Source organism: Saccostrea cucullata, unplaced genomic scaffold (assembly GCF_032062105.1).
Source record: "Saccostrea cucullata isolate Sc308-1 unplaced genomic scaffold, CSIRO_AGI_Scuc_v1 ctg1823, whole genome shotgun sequence".
In the NCBI taxonomy this organism is placed as follows: Eukaryota; Metazoa; Mollusca; class Bivalvia; order Ostreida; family Ostreidae; genus Saccostrea; species Saccostrea cuccullata.
This window is the reverse complement of record NW_026926425.1, coordinates 114,174-137,452: the sequence shown is the minus strand read 5'-3', so window position 1 is coordinate 137,452 and position 23,279 is coordinate 114,174. Positions and strand designations below refer to the sequence as shown.

Here is a 23,279-nt window from a genome sequence, read left to right as displayed (position 1 = left end):
ATTATTTTGTTTACTTCCTATAATTACTTTGTTGATTTGTTATTGAGAGGGAGTACCACCGTAGTAAACAAACTCTGGAAAAGAACTAAGGCAGTCCTTCCGGAACTTCACAACATGATGAGGGTACGTTTAGAATTAATGTAAAATTTTACAGGACACTTATTGAAAAACAAATATGTTCTGAAGAAACAATCATTTTATATTCTAAACATAATGAATAGAAATTGTTTATGTTATCGCTTCAATACTGGTTGATTGTTTTTAGATTGTTGGTTATGGGATCATTTTTCTTACAACCGTCGTGTTTGTTGTGGAACCACTGTGCAAGAACTGTAACTACAGAAATCAGGAATACTTATATCTGTCCAGTTTCGAAACGGAAGTAGATGAATGTACCCGGGAAGTTTGTTTCTGTAGATGTAACGGAACTGCAGTCTGTCCACCTTCCAAAATTTATTCCATCTGCACCGAAAACTGTGGAATATGTCATCACCCAATAACGCGCAATCCAATATTTGCATATTCAACATTTAATTTTGTGGAGAATTGCATCAGGTATACGTGTATCTGTGATTGTGACGGTACTTATAAGTGTTCATCTGGAGCTGGAAGAATTTCAAATTGTTAAATGGCGGAAGATCAATGATATTAACTCATCTAGTAAAGCTTTATTAATTTTCAATCTTATAGACATTTTATTAATTATTACGTGGAAATTTAAAATTGCATTTATAGAATATTCTGCAAATAAATTCGATAAACTGTCCTCATTATTATAATTTTATGCAAGTAAGTTAAATCTGATTTGTCAAGAAACATTTGCTAAAAAACACTATTTCTGATTGATGAAACCATGCCCACCAGCATAGCAACGGTCAACATTGGTTGACGACGGGTGATCTTTCAAAAAAATATTGACTGCGCAGAATTCATGCGCACGGTTCAGTGTTACATTATGTGAATAAAAATTTCAGTATGATATATTTTTTGTTTGTATGCTGTTTGAAGTCTATCAAGAGAATTTTTCCCTCATATAGAGACGCCAACACTTACTGTTGGCTAGCTGCGATTTTTGTCCTATACTCGGCACCCACGTCCATTGAGCAGTGAGGGATCTTTTTCGTGCCAGCACCTACTGCGAAACGGAACCTTTGTGTATACGGTCTCATCCGAACGACCGGTCTCCACGTCCCACATTGGGATTCGAACTCACGGTGTAAGGATCGACTCTATTGCGACTCTATATAGCAGACGCTCTAACCACTGTGCCATGCGGGCGACAATATTATATTTTATTTGGGGGAAAAAAGAAGTCAACGGTTACCTCACAACAAAGCATCATAGTAAACAAAGTAACTTTAGTTTTTTTTGTCTTCAACTCTATTCTAACCTTATTTCCTTACTTAATCCTGGTCACCACATAAGGCCGTCACCAGAGACCTACCTGTAAACCTGTCTTGGGTCTATTTCACCTGCATGGGGATTAAAATTCTTTCAGTTGATTCTATACGAAAGAGCATGCTTTGTGTACGAACAATTTCTATAACAAGGCAAGCTATCGATAAACAAGTTAATGAGACAAAGATATCAACTGTCTCGTTTGAAGCTATTATTTTGCAAGTTTTTGATCGACACAGTGGCTTTGTCGGCAAAGAAAGCCTATGTAATAAAATCGGATGCTTACTAACGGTTTTCAAACATTGGTATGCCAATGTTTACGGATTTTTCCGTGGACATGGAGCACACGGCGAGTATGATCGATCGGCATGGGATGCTCTCTCCTTCATAGCACTAGATTCCACCTCTGATGTTTTTGGAAGTCCTTGTTTGCACCGCTCCCAATTTGTCTTCTTTGAGCTTAAATAGTGTTAATATCTACATTTAATATTTTCATTGCTCTAGAGTTGCGAAGTAAGAAGTCGATAATTACGTCGCGGGTTTGAATCACACTATGGGACGTGGAGACCGGTCCTTCGTATGACACCGTATTAACCGATATCCCGCGTCGCAGTAGGTGCTGGCAGGAAAAGATCTATCACTGCTCAAGACCCTGAGTGCCGAGTATAGGACAAAATTTGTAGCTCTCTATCGGCAACTGATGCGGGTTCCAACTCCACTGCAAAACATGGAGATTGGTCCTTTTTCTAGAGACCTTATATAAATTGAGGTTCTATATGGCATTAGGTGCTGACACAAAGTAAATAGCCCCCGAGTTCGTCTTAATTTGTAACCCTTCATCGGCATGTGGTGGCTTCGAAATAATTATGTGAAAAGGTCTTGAAAGGTTCGACAAGCAATTAATGTTTCCCACGGACAATTTTTCAAGATATTCTTTTTTTTTTTAATTCTGAATACTATCAGATGTTTAAAATAAAAATTCATCAAATGTTACTAAGAAATTAGACACGATTACAAATGATAAAAAAATAAGAAGAAAAAGATTTACCTGTCATTTAAAATTAATTAGGTGTATAGTATAATAAGTCTTGATAAAAGCAAATCCAAGAAATCTTAAATTAAAGTATTTACTCGTCAGCTTTTTAGGAAATTCCAGCCAGAACCTCTTACTTCAAAGCTTTTTATTATAATTCATTTGGAATTGATGGTATTTCGGCTAAAATTGTTAAACTTAGCCATGAACATATATTGAACCCTGTGACCAATATTGTAAATTTTTGTTTTTCTAAAAATGTTTTTCCAGATCGTATGAAAATTGCACAAGTGGTTCCACTTCACAAGAAGCAAAGTATTTTGGAAAAAGGAAACTATAGACCAGTTAGCATTTTACCTACATTGTCAAAGATTTTTGAAAGGGTTATTCATAGTCAATTGTCTGATTTTTTCAATTGCCATTTTAATGATATGTTATCAGCTTTTAGACCAGGGTATGGTTGTCAGAGTGTGTTGCTAAAGATTGTTGAGGATTGGAAGTATGCCCTTGATCATAAAAAATATACAGCAGCAATTATGATGGATTTATCTAAAGCATTTGATTGTATTCCACGTGATCTAGTTTTAGCAAAACTTAATGCATACGGTTTTACAAATGCAGCTACTAGTCTTTTCTCAAGCTATTTAAGCAATCGAAAACAGTGTGTAAAACTGGGGGAAATTTGTAGCGATTTTTTAGAATTGTACAAAGGTGTTCCACAGGGTTCAATACTTGGTCCTGTTATTTTTAATATTTTTATCAATGATATTTTTCATTTTGTGTCAGATTGTGATCTCTACAACTATGCCGATGATAACACTCTCTCAAACTCAAGTGACGATATTACATCACTAAAAAATACTTTGGAATCAAATTGTTCGAACTTAGTTAAGTGGTTTGGAGATAATCAAATGCAAGCAAATCCCGATAAATTTCAAGCTATATGTCTTGGAAAGAAAACTAAACAGGAAAACATTTGTTTTGAAATTGATGGTAATATGATTCATCCGGAAAACGAAGTAAAATTACTTGGTGTTACTATAGATTTTGAGCTTAAGTTTAGCTCTCATATTTCAAACATTTGTAAAAAAGCTTCACAACAATTAAATGTACTTAAAAGAATAGGGGTACACCTGACCAAATTAGGAAAACTAACTATTTATCATACATTTATCATGTCAAACTTCAACTACTGCCCATTAGTTAGGCATTTTTGTGGTGAACGAGAAACAAGAAAAATGGAAACAAGTACAGGAAAGAGCATTGCGTTTTGTTTATGACGACTATAAAAATTCATACAGTTATCTTCTGGACAAATCAAAATTACCATGCCTCAAACTCAGGCGTATTAGAACAATGGCCATAGAATGTTTTAAGATTTTAAACAAGCAAAGCCCGTCTTACCTGCACGATTTTATTCATATCAAAGAAACACCTTATTCTTTTAGATACACAAAAACTGCTGTTTTACCAAAAACAAGATCAACAACATATGGGTTGAAGTCTTTTAGATATGAGTCTGCAAAACTTTGGAATTCTTTACCAGAATCTTTTAGAAATATTACTTCTTTTAACCAGTTTAAATCCAACATAAATAGTTGGTACGGAAATTGTTGTAATTGCTGTGCCTGTCGCTAATTTTATTTTTTAGAAAGTTGAACTAGTAAACAGGGTTTAAGTTATTTTAGATTTGTCAGTTTTAATGTGGTGAATAATATGTCTTTGTAAAGCACCACGGAGGAATAGTGATATTTTAGTAGTGTGATATCGATGTAATATTTAAAAACTGTTTCTTGTTTATTATGTATGATTGTTGTATTTTATGTAACATTATTATTTAGTCGGAAAAAAGCTCTTCAGAGCTAATGTTCTTTGTTGATGTACCCGACTTTAAATAAATATTATCTTATCTTATCTTATCTTATTACATATTTAAATTAGAAAAACTGCTCGAAAATTCATAAAGAAGCAAGATTTATGAGGAACTATTTCTATAGTGGTGGAAGGATATTTAGCAGAAAATTCTACAAATATGCACATTTCTTAAATTTAATATTTCTAAAATTTAGCCTCAAAAGCCCATTGAAACAATAAAAATTGGGAACAAAGCTAACTTGAACATCGGAAACACCGAGATGGGATCAGGTGCCTTAGAAGAGTAAGCATCCCCTGTCGGCCGGTCGCACCCGCCGTATGCTCCTTGTCATCGAAGCTATGATAAGAGTGTCCGAGAGCTTAAGAACATAATTTTTAGCGAGGTTTGATTTCATTTTCTTAACTATGTAGGAGGGTTGTTCGAAAAGTTCTTGGACTTCTGTCATACCTTTGTTTTTAATTTGAAGTCATATATTATCCAAATTCAGTAGAAATATTTCAACAATAAATGCAAATGATTTTAAAAGATTTTATAAATTCAAAAATCTGATCGCGGAGCAGATCAAAATTTAGTTAGAAACAATCTGTAAATTGGAGCAAAAACGAAAAACAACCTTGAAATTGAAATTAAGAATTGTTACATTGATTCGTATTCCAAATTATGGCTCAATATTTTGCTTTGTTGAAAAGAAATCAACTTGAGAAGATAGGTTGTCCTCGTTGAAACGACAAAAACGATGACGTTTTAGAACGTCACGTATATAGCAGCAGATAACGATGCAGTTTCGTGTTTTACTCATGAAAAATCCCGAATGAACTCTACAAAAAGTGTTGAAGAAATAAAAAAAAAATATGTCACAAGCAAGTTGTGCGTGTGTGTACAATTAGTACAGGCAGTATTTGAGTGACAGAGACTCTGTATCGGATGAGGACAATCTGTGTGAAGAAACGTTTTTTTTTAAAATCTGAACAAAAACTTTTTAAAAAGTTGGAAAGTCAATGAAAGACGTAGGCGCTTCAGAGTTGCTTATCCTGTGAAAGAAAAGTAAAGTAAGAAAAGAAATTAAAACCTTAACAGAGGAAATTATATAACGAGAGCAATTTTTAACAAAAGATGCCAAGTATTAAAAAAAAAGATTTACTGATTGGGCATTGGATTATACTGTGTGAAATGTATAGTGATAGTATTTTTTAGAAATTCTTGACGCTATGTTTTGACGTTACATTGCCGTTAAGGTAGGATTCCTCTCATATTTCTAATATTTAAAAATTAATGAAATTTTCACAGAATCAAGAAGACAATATCAGTAAGCGATATTATCAGTGAAATTAAATTTGACCGTTTTATATTAGAGGCAAGGTCAGGTCAAGGTCATTATCTTTTTTTCTTGACATTAAGAATAAAAAAAATACTGTTGCCAATCATGTGATACCTCCTTCTATTTCAAAAGTTTAAAGAATGTTCTTTTTGCATAAAAACATATTACTATATCGGGTCTATAGCATGATATTACCAAATTTACATAAATAATTTAACAACTGGATATTGGCTAATCCGAATTTTCTCTGTTTTTGTTAATTTTTTAGGATATATTAGTTATTTTCAAATGCTTCCTATATTATGTACAAAATGATACAAAAACAAAAAGTTTTGATCGTTTCATAAGAGAAAAAAAAAACTTTTTATGGATTTTTGGATCAAATCTGCACTTAGATAGGAAGCGTTTAAAAGCTAACAAAGTTCTAGTTTGTTTGGAAAATCATATTTATTTGACATATTTTGAAAGTTTAGTCCCTCATTATTAATCTAACTTACATTTGAAATTTTCTCCAAGTCTTCGATTGCGTAAAAATTATAATTTAATTCATTGTTCTATTATAATTTTGAGAGGCAGAACACAGGTGCTTGAGGACAGGACACCCCTCCCCCCCTCTCGATATAGACCCCTGGGCTTTTTCGATTTTTTTCTCATAAAAAATCTTTCATTACATATTTGTGATAAGATCTATAGCAACAAATCGAAAAATTACCTAAAACAAACGTTCTATTAAATCTACCCTACATTCTTTATATAAAAATCAACAAGGTTAATTTATATATAAAGAGGGTAGATATTTTTATAAAAAAAAATGTAACTTTAAGCAAATTTTCTGAATTGATAGGATAGATTATATCACAAATGTGTCATCCATATATAATTTATGTGAAAAAAGTCTAACAGGCCCGGGGGTCTATATCGGTGGGGGGGGGGGGGGTCCTGTCCTCAAGCACCTGTGAGGCAGAAAAGAAGATATTTTCATACGTCACCATTCCGCCAAAAAAATAGTCCCTGCTAGTTTTCAAACGCAGTTTTCCATTTCTATTTAAAGTTGTACAATTGTGATGAAGGAAGAAAAATATGGTCTTTTAAATTCCTCACACCTCAATATATAAGACATATAAGCAAATATACTTTGAATGTTTCATCTAGTCAGAAACTAGAGAAGAATCCTACCTTAAGTGTGCTCTGGTGGTACAAAACATGTTGATTTTAAAATGAAGTTAATTGATTTCAGTTGAATCGAATGCAATGAAACTTCACACATCAACAAAACAAATATTTATATTATATATGGACATGGATGTATTATTATCCATTGTGCTTATTTTAAATTTCTAGTAAGTAATTTAACGAAGATTGACATCGTCCACGAACAACCCTCGAATAAATGAACACCTATATATATGGGAAGAGTGTTTTTCCTTTATTATTATTATAAAGCATGTTTGTAATGTTACTATTGTTGAACACGAAACGGACACATAATTTTTCCTCAATATAGCACAAAAATGGCATCTGCACATGTGATAACAATTTTTGCAAACGTTTTATTACATTAGACAATTTATTTTATTCTAATAATATCAATTGCACTCCAAAAAGTAAAAGTTGATCTACACCAACTGTAACACATTTTTTTCTATACTAGAAGGTCTTAGCTCAATTTCATTAATAATTATAAATGAAGTTTTGGGGGTAGTTAAGTCTGAATTTTACTTGTACATATTTCATGAGAACTAATATACTTTCATAATAGCATTTCTACTTTTCATCACAATTCTTAGGAAATGGACTATTTCATATAGTATCCCGTAGCAAGTTTCTGATGTGGACACATTTTTTTTTTTACATATTAACACAGGATATATTCAATTTATCCTTATTATTAATAGTTGTGCCACTCTTATATGGTACGCATGATTTACTTGTGCTTTGTCATATTGTAATTTTTTTATCTACCGAGTGGTAGTAAATACAAAAATTACAATATGACAAGTTGTCATATTGTAAATTTTGTATTTACTACCACCCGTTTAATTAAAAAACTACAATATGATAGCTTCCTCAAATGATGGATTTACGGAAAATCCGTTTACAATTTAGTGTGTAAATATTTGCCTAACGATTGATATGAAAAACACCAGGCAGCATTCAACTTATAATGTTATATTGCACTTGCTGACAGGTTTATTGTATCGACCATAGAACTTGCAAAATAATACAAGGCTATTGAATTCCAAGTTTCATCAATTTGTCAAGAGCTTTCTTTGTTTCAAAATTTTTCATTCGAGGAACATGCTCTTGCGGATCGAATCAACTTAGGAGACATTTCACGTGATAAGGGTTTATTGCTACTCAAGCAGGGGAAGTTGACGATAGAAAAATTGAAGTCAGCACATTTATCAGAATGCAATAAATCATTGCTTCTTTTAATTTTCAGATTTTTTTTGTTCCTTATCAGGATAATACAAAAATAATTTCTGTGAGAATCAACCTCGCTTCAACAACTGTTCAAGCCTTAAACTTTTACTTTTAGAATTTAAGTACATGAAAAGTTTCTGGAATAGTAATAATTCATGGTATCCGCTGCGGAGGACCTTACAAGGTGGGCAGACAAAATCTAAATCACCGCCAATTGGACACAATGAGTCGAGATTTACTGTTAGCAATGAATGCAGACGGCAGATGTCGAGATTAGAGTCGTTTTGCAGACAACTGTGTCCTAGAACGCAACAGATTTGGAGGAGTTCAGTTAACCACAATTTTCGCTAACAACTAATCATTTTGAATGGAGCCCGCGCCTCCAGTAGGTAGGTATACGGAATTCTTCAGCCTGTGTTAGCACCATTATTGCAGTAGTAAAGACAAGGCAGGTTAATTTTTCAACAGTACAATTCGATCGAACATACGGCAAGGTTGAAATAACATTTCCTTCAACCGAAGGACATCAACGTCCATGATTGGCTCGCTATGTCCCAAGATTTAAATCCAATCGAGTTAATATAAGTAAAAGATATATTTGCTATAAGTAAAATCAATAAGTTTATAACCAAAAACAAGTAGATTTTCATTTGTCATTAAAAACTTAACAATATTTAAAGTGATTTAAGGTTGTGATTAAATTCTTTGAAGATTGTATGAAGGAAATATATCACACAGGTATTAAGGTGTTTAATCTGGAGGTAATTTAGTAAGTATCCACTCTCTCAGTAGTGTCAATTCCTTCTTATTGAATTCATGAAAAATGTTAAATTCTTGAAATTCTCCAGAAATGCCCAAGTTTGTTAATGTTTTGAATGTCTCTGTACCCCAGTCAAACAAAACTAATTCATCTCTGGTCCCATGACACTGAAACAACGGGGGAAGGGATGACTTGTTTTGGATATTTTCAACTTCCTGTAAATAGAAAAATTAAATTAAGAGAAGGTTCAAGACTCGGTGTATCCATTATGTATAGCCAGATATACACCCATAAAAGACAGTCACTAATAAAAGTTAAAGAGGTGTTCAATGTAAGGTAAATCTAAAGTACAATTAATCTTTATTTACTAGTACCAGATAAGCATTGTTTGTACACCATTTGTAGAGAGAAGAGAAAAAATAATTCTTAATTGTTGCATTACAGGATTCTTGGAATTAGCTACAGTTTGGAGGAAATTAAGAAGTATTGGCAAGTTTACTTGTTTACGAGCTGCACAGGAACATGTTTGGCACATGTACAATGTATTCCAAATAAAAAATCACTTTTGAAGAGCAACAATCGGGAAAACTTGCATGTAATACATGTATATTTCATCTTGAAAAAATCCTCTGTTGAATTTGTAATTAAACATGGCTAAATTGTTCTTTAGGAAACGTTTAAAAACTCTAACATAATATTTGTGTATCAGGAAAGACAAGTGTGCATATTTCTGTGATTAATTTTAGGCTATGTGTATTGTTCATAAACATTGATCAAAAGAAATATGCATACTTTCAGAATCATTACCTTGTACACTAAAGAGCCTTCATTTAGAAAACTTGACAGAGCAAAACAGCCAGCTACCTGCTTCTGATACCTGTAGACTTGATGTAATGCCATGGCACCACCCATAGAAAAACCACCTGAAGAAAACTGCATATCTTTAAGGTATGTTCACAGTGGAAAACTTCTTTAAAAACACAGATGAAATTTCTGTATTTGACCAAAAATTGCATATATATATCAGATACAAATTTGGTTCTATTCTCTTAAGGAAATTATTTTTTACCAGAATTTCTAATTCTTCATTACTAGCATTTCCTTTAAACAACCAACTGAAATCTTTCAATGATAAAATTAATGATAATTTTTGTACTAACAAAATAGGAACAAATTGTATTTGAATGATCTTTAAAAATCTACAATGAAAACAAATGATATCCATGAAAATGTTGTTATTGCAAATTCTAACATTTTTTTTCTATTTTGGTAAATCTAAAATATGTAAATAAAACAACAACCTATGATAATCCTTGAGAGTGGAATTCCACCATCAACTTCTGCTTGAATCAACTCATTCAGTTTTGTTGCTGAGGCATCTATAGATGATAAATTTTCTGGCACAAAGGGTGAAATTTTTTGTCTATCAAACCACACCGTAGAAACCTGACCATTATTAGGAGTGTAAGGACTTTAAAAGTGAATATATATAACGTTTGAGTGTTCTTTAAACTAATAAATTAAGTACAAAATCTGAGAACAGAAACTTACACAGGATCAGCTGATGGGAATATTAATCTAATGTGTGGAAACTTAAACTCTTCTTTCCATACCATGTTTATCCATTCCAAAATACCAGGCCCTGTGTCACCTTGACAATAGAATACATGTAACATTACACAAAATATATACAAAATGTATTTGAAAAGATTCAAACTTATTTTACAACAAAATTTAATTAGTGAGTTATCTGATTAATGGTTAGAAGTATCCTGGCGTATTGTATTTTCGACCTATTTAGATGTAATTTATTAATTTTTTGCAAACTTTATAGAGGTTGAAAAACTTTGGGCCTAAAATGTTAGCATACGTGTCTATGAATAAAATTATATAACTCAAATTGCAGTTTTGTGTTTATTTCATTTATATGCCACAATATGGGGAGGGTTCATTTTTACCTACAAAAATATTAGCGTCTTGTGTTTTCGACCTAAATATAGTATCAAAGCCCAATCAGTATTGGCTATAAATATCCATTGGATATTCCAAACAATAAAAAATATGATTGTCTGTCCTTCAAAAAATCATTGAACAGGTTGCATATTTTGGTTGCAAATACATTTATTCGTTGGTTGAATCCATCTGTCAGTAGCTGTGCATTTCCCAAAAAAATCAATGAAATTACGTTGCATTTTTCTGTAAAAATCTGTAAGAAAGTGCTCATTTTTAAGGAAGAAAAAAAATTGTTTGATCCACCCATTCATTTCAATATTCATGCCTATCTTTGACAGAGATCTTAATTTTCTTTCAGAAAAATGTCTTCAAAAAATCTTTGTAATTAAGCGATTACGGCTTTGATTAATCAACAGATAAACTGTGCATGAGTAAAAAGACTAGAATTTCTGACATCGGACTAAAACCATCGGGGAAAATCCGTTGAATTAATTATTTTGGGTATTTTTACAACATTTGTGCTTCAAAGGTATTTTTCCAAGTGTAGCAACCGAAAATAATGTTCTACCGCGCGGAATCTGCACGGGAAGCAGATTGGAAAAATAGGTCGAAAATAGAATACGGTCGAAAGCAGGATACTGAGATGATACTATTTTTTTATAGAACTGTAGATTCTGTAGTTAATTATGTCCATTATTCCAAAATAGTTTGGGGGTAAAGTTTAAGATCGGTCTTTTGTAATACCTGAACCATGCAGCCATATCACCGAGGCGCTGTTTCTTAGCCCTGATTGAGAAATTATTCTAGGTAAAACCCTCCACCTGCTACCCATAGTATGATAGTAAGTTCTACCTGTTGAACTAGTCACCGGAAACTAGAGAGCAAGTCTTATTTACAAAACCAATATACATGCATGGGATTATTCCGAAAAAATATATTAAATTAAAAAACAGCCAATAAATTGGGAGAAAGACCACAAGTGCTAGAGGTCAGGACCTCCCTCCCCGGGTCCATATATAGACCTCGGAAGAGAGAGAGATAATTTATGGGGGGAGTGGGAAAGGCTCGGTATCTATATAAGAGGGGCGGGGGGTCTTAACCTCAAGCACCTATAAGTACACTCTCTTCCATGTCTGAGAGAGTAACGAACGACATGGGAGATTGCTGTGAGAAGGACTATTATATAAACTTTGCCAATCTTTTTTTTAATAAAAATAAAGCATCTTATTCATGTTTGAGTGTAAGTTAGTAACTTGCAAATATGTTATAGACAGTCTCGTTTGAAGTAATTTTCTCTCAAGTTTTTTGGTCAATACAATGAACTTTGCAGCAAATACAGCCTATCAATGAGACAAATGCTGACTGATGTTTTTCATACTGATTGCTACGCCATTGTTTTACTTTGAAGTGTCTTTGTTTTTTCTTCCATTTCTCTTATCATGACAAGGAATACACGAAGGTTGTGACGGGTCTTCAGGGGATGCTCACTTCTCCATGGCATCTGATCCCATCTCCGATGTTTTGGAGGTCCGTGTTTGCTCTGCTCCTATTTTGTATTGTTTAATGGACGTTTTAGCTTAAATACTGTTCCTTATCTCCATATATTTCACAAAAGACATACTTCCCTTGCCAGCATCTGTTATAAAAGTTAAAATCATCTCTCCTTTTTGCATCAAAATATGATAATACACAAGGTCTATCAGATAATTCTTTTGAATTGTTATACTAATTTGATTTAAATCGATAATCACCTACCCGAAAAACTTCCTTTATTCTTTCCAGGAAATTGTAAAATAAACTTTTGCTTTTTTCACATATGTTAAGGTATTGGTGTAAGCTTAAGGATACAAAATAATGCAGTAGTAATAGTTAAATTTCTAAACTATCTATTCCCACTTTTTGAAAATCAGGTAGAAAAAGGCAAAGATTTTGTTTGTGAATAGGTTGAATTTTTGTGTAAACAAATAATTAACTATGAAAACATATAATTACTGTGCAATCAATGATTAATGAACACCTATTGGAATAGAGGACAGGTATATTTGCTTTATCAAATTATAAATCAGACTTTTTACTAATATTTGAAAGAAAAAATGGATTTTTAATAGAATTAAATTATATTTTTCTCCGTTAATATATTCATGCTAAAATCCAACTACTGTATTTGAATGCCTTTTTCAACAAATCTATTTATCTTATGTTCTTAAAATTAATATATTAAGTTGCTTTTTCTTGTAAGACCTTTTCATTATTTTAAAAATCCGAAATAAATAATATTTTCTCATAAATGTATTCATCATTTTCTGTCTTAATATGTACAAAATACATGTAAATCTAAAGAGCAGGTGTAATTAGTCTAGTTACTGTAAAAACAAATTAACTATCTAAACATCTGTTGTTATTTGCAAGTGGGAATAGGTGGAATTGAGACTTTTAAAAAGTGGGAATAGGTAGAAGACACCAGTCTTATGACCGGTGTAAAACTGCTAAGTGGCAAACAAAGTAAACCGACAAAAATAATTTTACTTAATGATATTAAAAACAATATTATTATATGATATGATATATGATACAATATTAATATTATGATTATTATATAATATGATTAAAACAATTCACGGCTAAAGATCTCGAAAAACATACTATAACGGTATTAATTTCACATACTTAAAACATTTTATGGCTTCGATCGTATAAAATTAAAATTATTCATTTTTCAATACTAACATTTTGCTACACAAGTGAATTAATTGTATCCTATCGTACGAGTATAAACAGTTTTGAGGTAATTAAATCTGAATCTTGTTATTTTTTTAAATGAAAACTTGCATACTTGCAGGAGATCATTATAGATATCCACTCTTCCTCACAATTTTTAAAAAAGTGGACTATTTTCTACATAATCCCGTAGCAACTGTCTGATAGAAAACATAAATATCTTACAGATTCACACAGCATAGGCGTCGGAAGCAAATTGAAAGTGAGGGGGGACTAATTGAAAGTGGGGGGCTAAACCAACAAAAAAAGGTAAACCCCAATTTTCAATGCCTATATTATATAATTATATATTTGCAAAAAAGGGGAGAGGCTAAGCCCCTCTAGCCCCCCCCCTCCCCCCGGTTCCGACGCCTATGCACAGAATAACTTCAATTTATCCTTATCAATTAATTATTTGTGCCAGTCTCATATACGCAAGATATTCGTGTGTTCCCTCTCATAATCAATGATAACAGGATAAACGGAAAATCCGTTTACGATTTAGTGTGTAAATATTTACCTAACGATTGGTATGAGAAACATCAGGCAACATTAACCAAGTATAATATATAATGTTTATATATTGTACTTGCTGACAAGTTTATTGTATCGACAATAGAATTGCGAAATAATAACTTTAAACAAGGCTTTTGAAATCCCTGTTTCATCATTTTGTTTGTCAAGAGCTTTCTTTCATAACTTGTTCGTGACATTTAACGTTTCATTATAAAGCAATTAATTATTGCTAGTTTATACTGTGTCAGATTTTTTCTTATGATAATATAAAATTAATTCTTGAGAGATTCCTAGCTTCAACGGCTGTTCAAGCCTTAAACTTTTAGAATCTTTATAAATAACATGCATGGCCGTAGGAACCAGCCCCCCTTCCCCCCGATAAATTTGGTGTCTTCTAGCTATTCCCACTTTTAAAATATCTCAATTCCACCTATTCCCACTTACAGACAGAAAATAATGAATACAACTATGAGAAAATATGATTTATTTTGGATTTTTGAAATAATAAAAAGATCTTACAAGAAAAAGCAACTTAATATCTAAATTTAAGAACATAGTTAATTATTTGTTTACACAAAATTCCACCTATTCCCACATATGATCTTACCTTTTTCTACATGATTTTCAAAAAGTGGGAATTTAGGTAGAATAAACCATAAATTTGCCGACATATAGTATACTTTAGAAAACATACAGTATACTATAGTGAACTTTAGTTATACTATGAAAACATTGCTACTACATGTTTAAAATGCCTATAATGCCTGATGACGATTGTTCTTGCTTGTCAAGAAATTTTAGGTTGTTGATAGTGCCCCAGACTGAAAATATATAATAGCTGTGCCCATCCCCCAACCCCCTGACCCAAACTGAAATTGCTTCCTACGGGCCTGTAGCCAGTTTTACTAAAGGTCGTAAGTCAAATCGTAGACGTAAGCGTAGACGTAGCCGTAACTTACGCCGATTTTGCGTTTTACTAAAAGTCGTATCTTACGATTTGACGTAGATTTACGTGAAAATCTACGTGTGCCCTATAGCAGTCGTAGGAAAACACGTAGCCTTATAAATATTACTATAACTTTATAAATATGACTAGTACTTTAATCTGAATGTATCTTTGGGGGATAAAAGTCATTAATTTTTTCATTAATACAATCTCATGTTACAATTTTTATTTCCCGTGATTTTTCTGGAGTTTATCGAATAATAATAACATGTCAACTTGTGCAATATAATGCCCTAATGGACATACTCGAAAATTTACGTAAAGATGAAATAAAAAAAATACGCAATTAATTTTGAAGTGTAGAGTATTCATAAAACGATTTGTTGTTTTAAAATCTTATAGGCACAAGTGCGGGGGAGGGGGGTACAGAATCAATTATTAAATTTATATACTGTATCATGTAAAAAAAAAAAATAAATAAATAAATTAAAAAAAAGGACTCGTAAAAACGGGGAATCCCATGTTAAATTGGTATTACGTTGTCACATGAATTTTTAAGAAAATATAAAGTTGAAAAAAACAAACAAACACAAACCTCGATTTCAATCGCTATAAATAAAATTTGAGCACTTGCAATTTATTTTACTATCATGTTACACCTATAAATATGAAGCCTGCATGTACAAGTACATCTTTACGGAAGAAAACTTTTTTAAAAAAGATATTGCAAAATTATATTTGTCACGTAAAAATGACAGAGTTTCTTAACAAAAGCATTTTAATAAAAAATACCGCACACTGTAAAGGCCTATCTTTTTTCCCGGAGCCATATGACGTCATAGAAGAATTTACGCAATGGATACAGAAAATTACGTCATAATTTAGAAATGCAAAATAGAATGCACCTCTTGTAAAAGATTTTTTTTTATTATATGCAGACATGTTACATGATACAGTGTATACTCTTATCAGTGCTTTGTTATTCATTGTATGTAAAGAATGAATTTCTAAAAAAAAAAAAAAAAAAAATTCACGGATCATGTGCTAATTTCTGTGACATTTTATCGCAAATCACATGGCCTTCTTGTACATTGATAACATAAAAAAAAAACTATATACGTGAGAGAGAGAGAGAGAGAGAGAGAGAGAATTAGAAAATAACAATCTATGAGGGTCGATTGTAAGTTTTTTTTCTGTTTTCAAATTTTTACAGAAAAGAAATTAGAGAAAGTTTTAGCAAACCAATATTGCATATTGTTATTAAGAAAAATATAATTATTAACAGTATGTTTTTTCTATCATGAACAATGCTTGGGCTTTTAATCTCTAAACACTTATAATGCACGACTAAGTAAAATATTTTCAGCAATTAATTGAGATATATAAAGAGGAAAGTTTTTTTTCAGAGTTTTATTTTTCAATGCGTGTTAATTTGGCAGTCACGTGTAACGCGCAGATACATGTACTGTATAACTTTTCAATATGCCCATAACCTAACTCGTACTCTTATGAAAACAGCCTGAAAAAAGTAATTTTTGAAAAAAAAATTATGCAATTAGTTAGTTCATAACTCTTGATTGGCTTATAGATTTTTAATATCTTTCTCCCATTTTAGGATTATATTTCTAGAATAAATGGATAATCAAAAATCACAACTGACATCTATTCTGATTTTTTTTAAAATAAAGACTAATTGCTTATTCTTTTGATAGCAAATTAATTAAAATCATTTTGTAAAAAAACACCTCGGAAAATTAATTTTTTATCGGCAAAATTAATTGAAAATCAAGAAACCCCATCTTATTTCTATTATTTCTTTTACTGATAATTATTTAAAAAGATTAATGATGCTGCCTGTTCATTTCAGTTAATTAATATTTCTTCTTGATTCATCTGAATAAATGTAGCTCATACGCATGCGTAGCTTCCGTTACTAGGTTAGTTTTTCTACCTTTTACTGAAGAGTTCCTGTCGTAAGTTACGGGAATCTTTACGTGTAGCGCTACGTTTACGGGCGCAGATGCGACCTTTAGTAAAACGCTATCTACGCACACGTAAATTCAGTCGTAAAGTCTACGTTTACGTCTACGTCTACGGCAAAATTTACGACCTTTTGTAAAACTCGGTACTGACTTACAAGAATAGAGTTTAGAATACTAATACGCCATGGTATGATGGTACCGCTGTTACAAAGAGATACAACGTAGACGCATTACTACAGTTACAGATTGCAATGGGCCAGGCAAAATCCGAATCAATGCTAGAATTGGACACAGATTGACTTTTCCAATGATTCGAGATTTAATGTTAGAAATACAGACGGCAGATGTCGAGTTTACCTGTGTGACATCAGCCTTTTGTTGACAACTGTGTCCTGAAACGCTACAAATTTGGTATGGGGTAGCGTCATTGTCTTGAGTTCAATTAACCACCATTTTCGCTCATAAAACTGTTATTTTGAACGGGGCCCTCGCTTCCAACAGGAAGGTAGACGAAATTCTTCGCGGCAACACCGAACAGGTTAATTTTTCATCAGTACTATGCGATCGAACATACGGCAAGGTTGACACGAAATTTCCCTCGACCGAGCGACACCTACGTCCATGATTGGCCCGCTAAGTCCCCAGATTTAATAGCACTGGCCCCGGGATCATGAAGCATCTTAAGCTTAAGTCAAAAAATGCCATAGTTGCTGAAATTTTTTAAAGGTTAAGTAGCCCAAAATGAAAATGCTTTCCGATTTTGTATCATCAATTTGCTGTCATATTCAAATTATAAGTGTCCTTTAACAAGTTTTAAAGATTTTATAGATTATTGAAACTTTTACTTAAGTCTAAGTCTGTTTTATGATCCTGGGGGCCTGGTTCTCTGCCCTTGATTCCAGTCGCTGCCGCTAGTAATTGGTTTTTCAGGGCGCTTGCGCCCTTTAACCAATGTCAGGGTACCAGTTTACAGATTTAAATCCGATCGAGCATTTGTGGGACGAGCAGGGGAGACATGTTCGCGTCCGCCAGCTTCCAGCCTCAGAACCCGGAAAAATCTGTTAGAGCCTTGTTGGAGGAGTGGCAGTCACATCGTCTTCGCGCCGTCATCAATAGAGGCCGTACTGGAGACCAAAAGCACATTTTTAGCGTAAACGTTTTTGACATTCCTTACAACTGTATCTTTTTTTGTTGAAAATCAACGTACATTAGACATTGAACATGGTAGATTATATACTTGAAATAATTTCTTCATTAGATTTATAAATACAATTAATTTGCAATACAGAAAATTTTCAAGCATTGCGTTTCTCAAGTCTGTCAGTATCTATATTAATAGTTATTTTCCGGGTTAAATCAATTATTATTTATAAAATCTTATGTAGATTCCTACATAGCCTACTTCTGAAAATATTTTGAGGACATAAAAACAAACTTTAATCAAGTACATGTATCTAACAAAAATTAAGTAATGTTAATATAAGTATATTAGATAAGTTAAATGGCATGAATGAAATATAACAGAGGTAGCAAAGTCTTTAATCCGGAGGTACTTTTGAAAGTATTCACTCTCGCAGTAGTTTCAGTCCCCTTTTACTGAATTCATGAGTAATATCATATTGTTTAAATTCTCTGGGAATGCCTAAGTTAGTTAATGTTTTGAATGTCTCTGCTCCCCAATCAAACAAAACTAATCCATCTCTGGTCCCATGACACTGAAACAACGGGGGAAGGGATGACTTGTTTTGCAAATTTTCAACATTCTGAAAATAGAAAAATTAAGGAAAAAGAAGTAACAATGGTTAAAGGGGAGTTCAATATGTAAGGTAAATCTAAAGCACAATTTATATTAATTTACCATATAAGCATTATTTATACACCATTTGTGGAAAAAAGTGGAAAAATGAAGTTATTAATCTTGTGACATTACTGGATTCTTGGGAAAATTAACTACAGTGTAAGGAATAGAAATATTGGCAAGTTTACTTGTTTACAAACTGCACAGGAACATGCATAGCACATGTCCATTGGATTCAAATAAAATGCAAATAAAAGTTCTTCGCCTTTGAAAGATGACAACTGGGAAATTTGCATGTATATTTTCATCTCGAAAAAATTCTTTTGTTAATTTGCAACTTGGCAGAGCTTAATTCTGCTTTAAGAAACGTTTGTGATCCAAGAAAGACAACTGTGCATATTTCTGTCAAATGACACAGGCCAAGAGTATTTTTTCATAAACATAAAAACTAATTGATCAAAAGAAATATACATACTTTCTGAATCATTACCTTGTATACTAAAGAACCTTCATTTAGAAAACTTGATAGAGCGAAACAGCCAGCTACCTGCTTCTGATACCTGTAGACTTGATGTAATGCCATGGCACCACCCATAGAAAAACCACCTGAAGAAAACTGCATATCTTTAAGGTATGTTCACAGTGGAAAACTTTAAAAACACAGATGAAATTTCTGTATTTGACCAAAAAGTCGCATATCATATCAAATTTGTTTCAATTTTTTAAGGTAAGGATTTCTTTGTTTCATAATAATTTCTAATTCTAATCTTCATTTTCTTAAGCTTTAAACATTAATTAAAATCTTTCAATACTAAATATATAATTTTTGTACTAACAAAAAAGGAACAAAAATTGTATTTGTATGTTCTTTAAAAATCTACAATAAAAAAAATGAAATATACATGTACTGTATTAAAATGTTGTTATTGCAAATTCTAACATTTTTTCTATTTTGGTAAATCTAAAATATGTAAATAAGACAACAACCTATGATAATTCTTGAGAGTGGAATTCCACCATCAACTTCTACTTGGATCAGCTCATTCAGTTTTGTTGCTGAGGCATCTATAGATGATAAATTTTCTGGCACAAAGGGTGAAATCTTTTGTCTATCAAACCACACCGTAGATACCTGACCATTATTAGGAGTGTATTGACTTTTAAAAAAGTAAATATTTATTGTTTGCTCATTAAGCTAAAAAAAAATTAGTACAAAATATGACAACAGAAGCAGTTCAAACTTACATAGGATCAGCTGACGGGAATATTAATTTAATGTGTGGAAACTCTGCTTTCCATACCATGTTTATCCAGTTCAACATACCATCCCCAGTATCACCTTGACAATACAATAACGTAACACACAGGTTATACAAAGTTTTATTGCAAAGGCTAGCGCTTGTGCTTATTTTTTACAACAAACACTGACAAAATCTAGATAGTCATATAGTGAATTATCGAATAGGCCATAACAAACTAATAACTAAATGCTATAATGACTAGAAGTGATTCAAGTGGAGAGTTAATCAGAAAAATAAGTATTGAAATTTGTTAATTTAATATGTCCACTGAATTACGGTAGGCCTAGATCCGTCTTTTGTTCTACTACCTGAACCATGTGACAATGCAGCCAAATCACTGAGGCGCTGTGTCTTGGCCCCGATTGAGAAATTATCTGAGGTAAAACCCTTCTTCTCCATCAGCTAGGCCTACTCATCGTGAGTTATCTATAACTACCTATTGAAGCCCAAGCTAGTGACCAATAAACTAGCGGTAAATATATGACATATAGGTTGATGTTGCAAGGTACTAAGGGTGCATATTTCGTGCAGTCTTCAATTTTCATGTTTTTCCTCAAGATAGTAGCATTAACCCAATCTTAGTTACTGATTTTTGCTTGGTTACACTGTGTTACCATGGCAACCGTAAAAACTATTTGTAGGATAATATTGCTTATACCTATATATTTATGGTCGGTCAAAAATTTTCATGTTTTTTGTGAGAATTTTTTGTTTGCTTTTCCCATTTTTTATTAAGGCTCAAAAAAGATAGAAAGTAGCTTAAAATCTCAATTTCTCAAACTTTCCCGGCTGTTACCATGGCAACCAAGACACACAGCAACAAAATTTCATTTGATATATGTTTCTGGTGCCAAGTGCTAAGAATTGGTTAAGATTCACCAAAACTGGTGACCATTCAGGGAAAAGAAGTTTTAGTGGTTACAGAGAATGGCTTTTTACTTTTCAAAGACGAACTCCAGTATCAAAATTCAAACCCCATAATTAGCCAAAATTAAATCACGTTCATGTATGTCAGTACGTATGTAATTCCCGATAAACGTTTAAAAATCATACTCTTTTGACTGATTTATAACAATTACCCGGTATTTCGGTTATACTTCACAAACTTCACCGGTATTAATTGACTTTGTAGAAAACGTCAACTACTTATGGCGTCACTGACTAGTTTATGGCTAAACAAAGAATTTATGCTCATAACATAAATCAGATGCTTCGATTTTATAAAAACATTGGCGTAGTTTATAGTCATACAGAAACATCGGCAGTGTATCGGCCATTTTGGGAACTAAATTATGGCCATTTACTATAGTTTATATAGTTGTCCTATTATTTTGTTCTAATAATTCCGTGCATGTTTTGTAAATATATCAGAGGTGTGTTCTCTAGTTCTCTAGTACCCGTTCAACAAGAAGAGGCCAATTTGCATCGGGTTCGATAAACGCACTTTTCTAGTCCATAAACAACAATTTGATGAAGAAAACAACACCAGTCCATAAACAACAATTTGATGAAGAAAACAACACCATTGCTATGGTTACCAAGAAGGGAAAATGCTCGATTTTGTAAACTTTATATATCAATATTAAACCGTATTTGCCTATATTACAGAGAATGGCTCTTAACATTAACTTTGTGTAGTCTTCGAAGACTGTTTTATATTAGGATGAAAGAGACGTTAATGATAACCCTATAAAAAAGCCTTTTGATAAACGTGATGACGATATAAAGCAATATAGCATGCTCTATGTATAAACAATTTCTACAACGGGACAAGCTATTGACAAACAAGTCGAAATAAAGATTTAGGAAAACAAATTATTACATGTATTCAGTCTAATGTCATTAATCAGAACGGAAATCGACAAGCTTTTTTGTAGAGAATAAAACCAAGCCCGGTCCTATAGGTCAGATACCTATTTATAATGAAGTGATCCTTAAAGGCAAATTACTTCTCTTGCCTATTCTATTTCTACAAAAAGAATTAATATATTTCTTTAACATCAATTGATGACAAAAGAAAGATATTAATTCTTTGACCATCAGACAATTCTTTCGGATTGTTTTAATATTTTGATTCAAGTACATTGTAGATAACCGAATTTCCTCCTTTATTCTCATTTCTTCAGGAAATATATATTTTTCTATCCGGTATATAAAATTTTGCTTTTTTCACATATGTTAAAGTATTTTGGTGTAAGGATACAGAATGCTGCAAAATGTATTAACGATTAAGTAAGAAGACCGACTTCATTTTCCATGACGTTCTGACGTTCCTGAAGAAGAATGATCTCAGCTAGAGTTTAAATAAATTTTCAGTGAAAATGCAGAACTGTTTGATGAGAAGAAAAAGGTGTTTTCAATAACGAAATATAAATATTAAAATCATTTAATCAAATATACTTTATACATGTATATTGTATTAAATCATGAACCAGAGAAGAATCCTTCTTTACCCTTGGAATAAACAGTATGTAAAAATCATCTATGGATATTGAATGGGGAGAGAGAGAGAGAGAGAGAGGAAAATGTGTATATCGACTCAAGAGGGAAAATCTTTCCTTACAAAGTATTATCTTAAGGACATACGCAACGTACCCCACCTACTGATAATTTTTCAAGACATTCTAAAAAAAACTTACAATACCATTACATGTTCTTCGACAAAAAATCAGCATGCGTTACCAGGGGTTTTGAAAGATATCAATTGTGAAAATTTTTGCATTATTGAAAGAAAAATGCACAAAAATGACAAAACATAAATTCCAGATTTTTTTCATCAAAAATTGCTTTAGAAGAGGTGTACAAATCCATATATAGACATTAAAAGTATTGCACACGGGTCCTTCATTTAGTGGAACTCTTCAACTCCAGGGAAGAACCCAATAAAGTTCAAACTACATTGCGTATGACCTTAAGATCATTTCTTCAAGGTACATTATAAAAGACGAAATTTTAATGAAAACACATATAAAAAAAATTCTCATAAAGAAATGTCTTTAGAATTTTTGTAAATGCATAAGAAATTTGTAATGCTTTGATTTTTTTTTAATAATAAAATGATTTGAACAATTAATTTTATAAGATTAAATGAACGTTTTCGGCTTGCTTTTGTTACAGAAACGACCTCCAGTATGGTATGAGAATATAACTCACTTCAAAATCAACATCATCAGGTATGCTTTCCCTTAAACGTCAACAACCCTTTAATTATCAAAAG

General features: G+C 32.3%; 2 protein-coding genes across 2 annotated transcripts; both read right to left on the bottom strand.

The window, feature by feature from the left end:
- Positions 1-8,646: 8,646 nt before the first annotated feature.
- LOC134271672 (lysophospholipase-like protein 1) lies at positions 8,647-11,631 on the bottom strand. The gene is made up of 5 exons (XM_062753884.1): positions 11,507-11,631; positions 10,361-10,460; positions 10,111-10,280; positions 9,617-9,732; positions 8,647-9,024 (listed from the first exon to the last, which is right to left on the bottom strand). The coding sequence occupies exons 1-5, from the start codon at positions 11,592-11,594 to the stop codon at positions 8,800-8,802; spliced, it is 699 nt and encodes a 232-aa protein (XP_062609868.1). The 5' UTR covers positions 11,595-11,631; the 3' UTR covers positions 8,647-8,799.
- A 6,897-nt stretch (positions 11,632-18,528) lies between these two features.
- LOC134271673 (lysophospholipase-like protein 1) lies at positions 18,529-20,083 on the bottom strand. The gene is made up of 4 exons (XM_062753885.1): positions 20,007-20,083; positions 19,749-19,918; positions 19,252-19,367; positions 18,529-18,726 (listed from the first exon to the last, which is right to left on the bottom strand). The coding sequence occupies exons 1-4, from the start codon at positions 20,081-20,083 to the stop codon at positions 18,529-18,531; spliced, it is 561 nt and encodes a 186-aa protein (XP_062609869.1).
- Between the last annotated feature and the right edge of the window lie 3,196 nt (positions 20,084-23,279).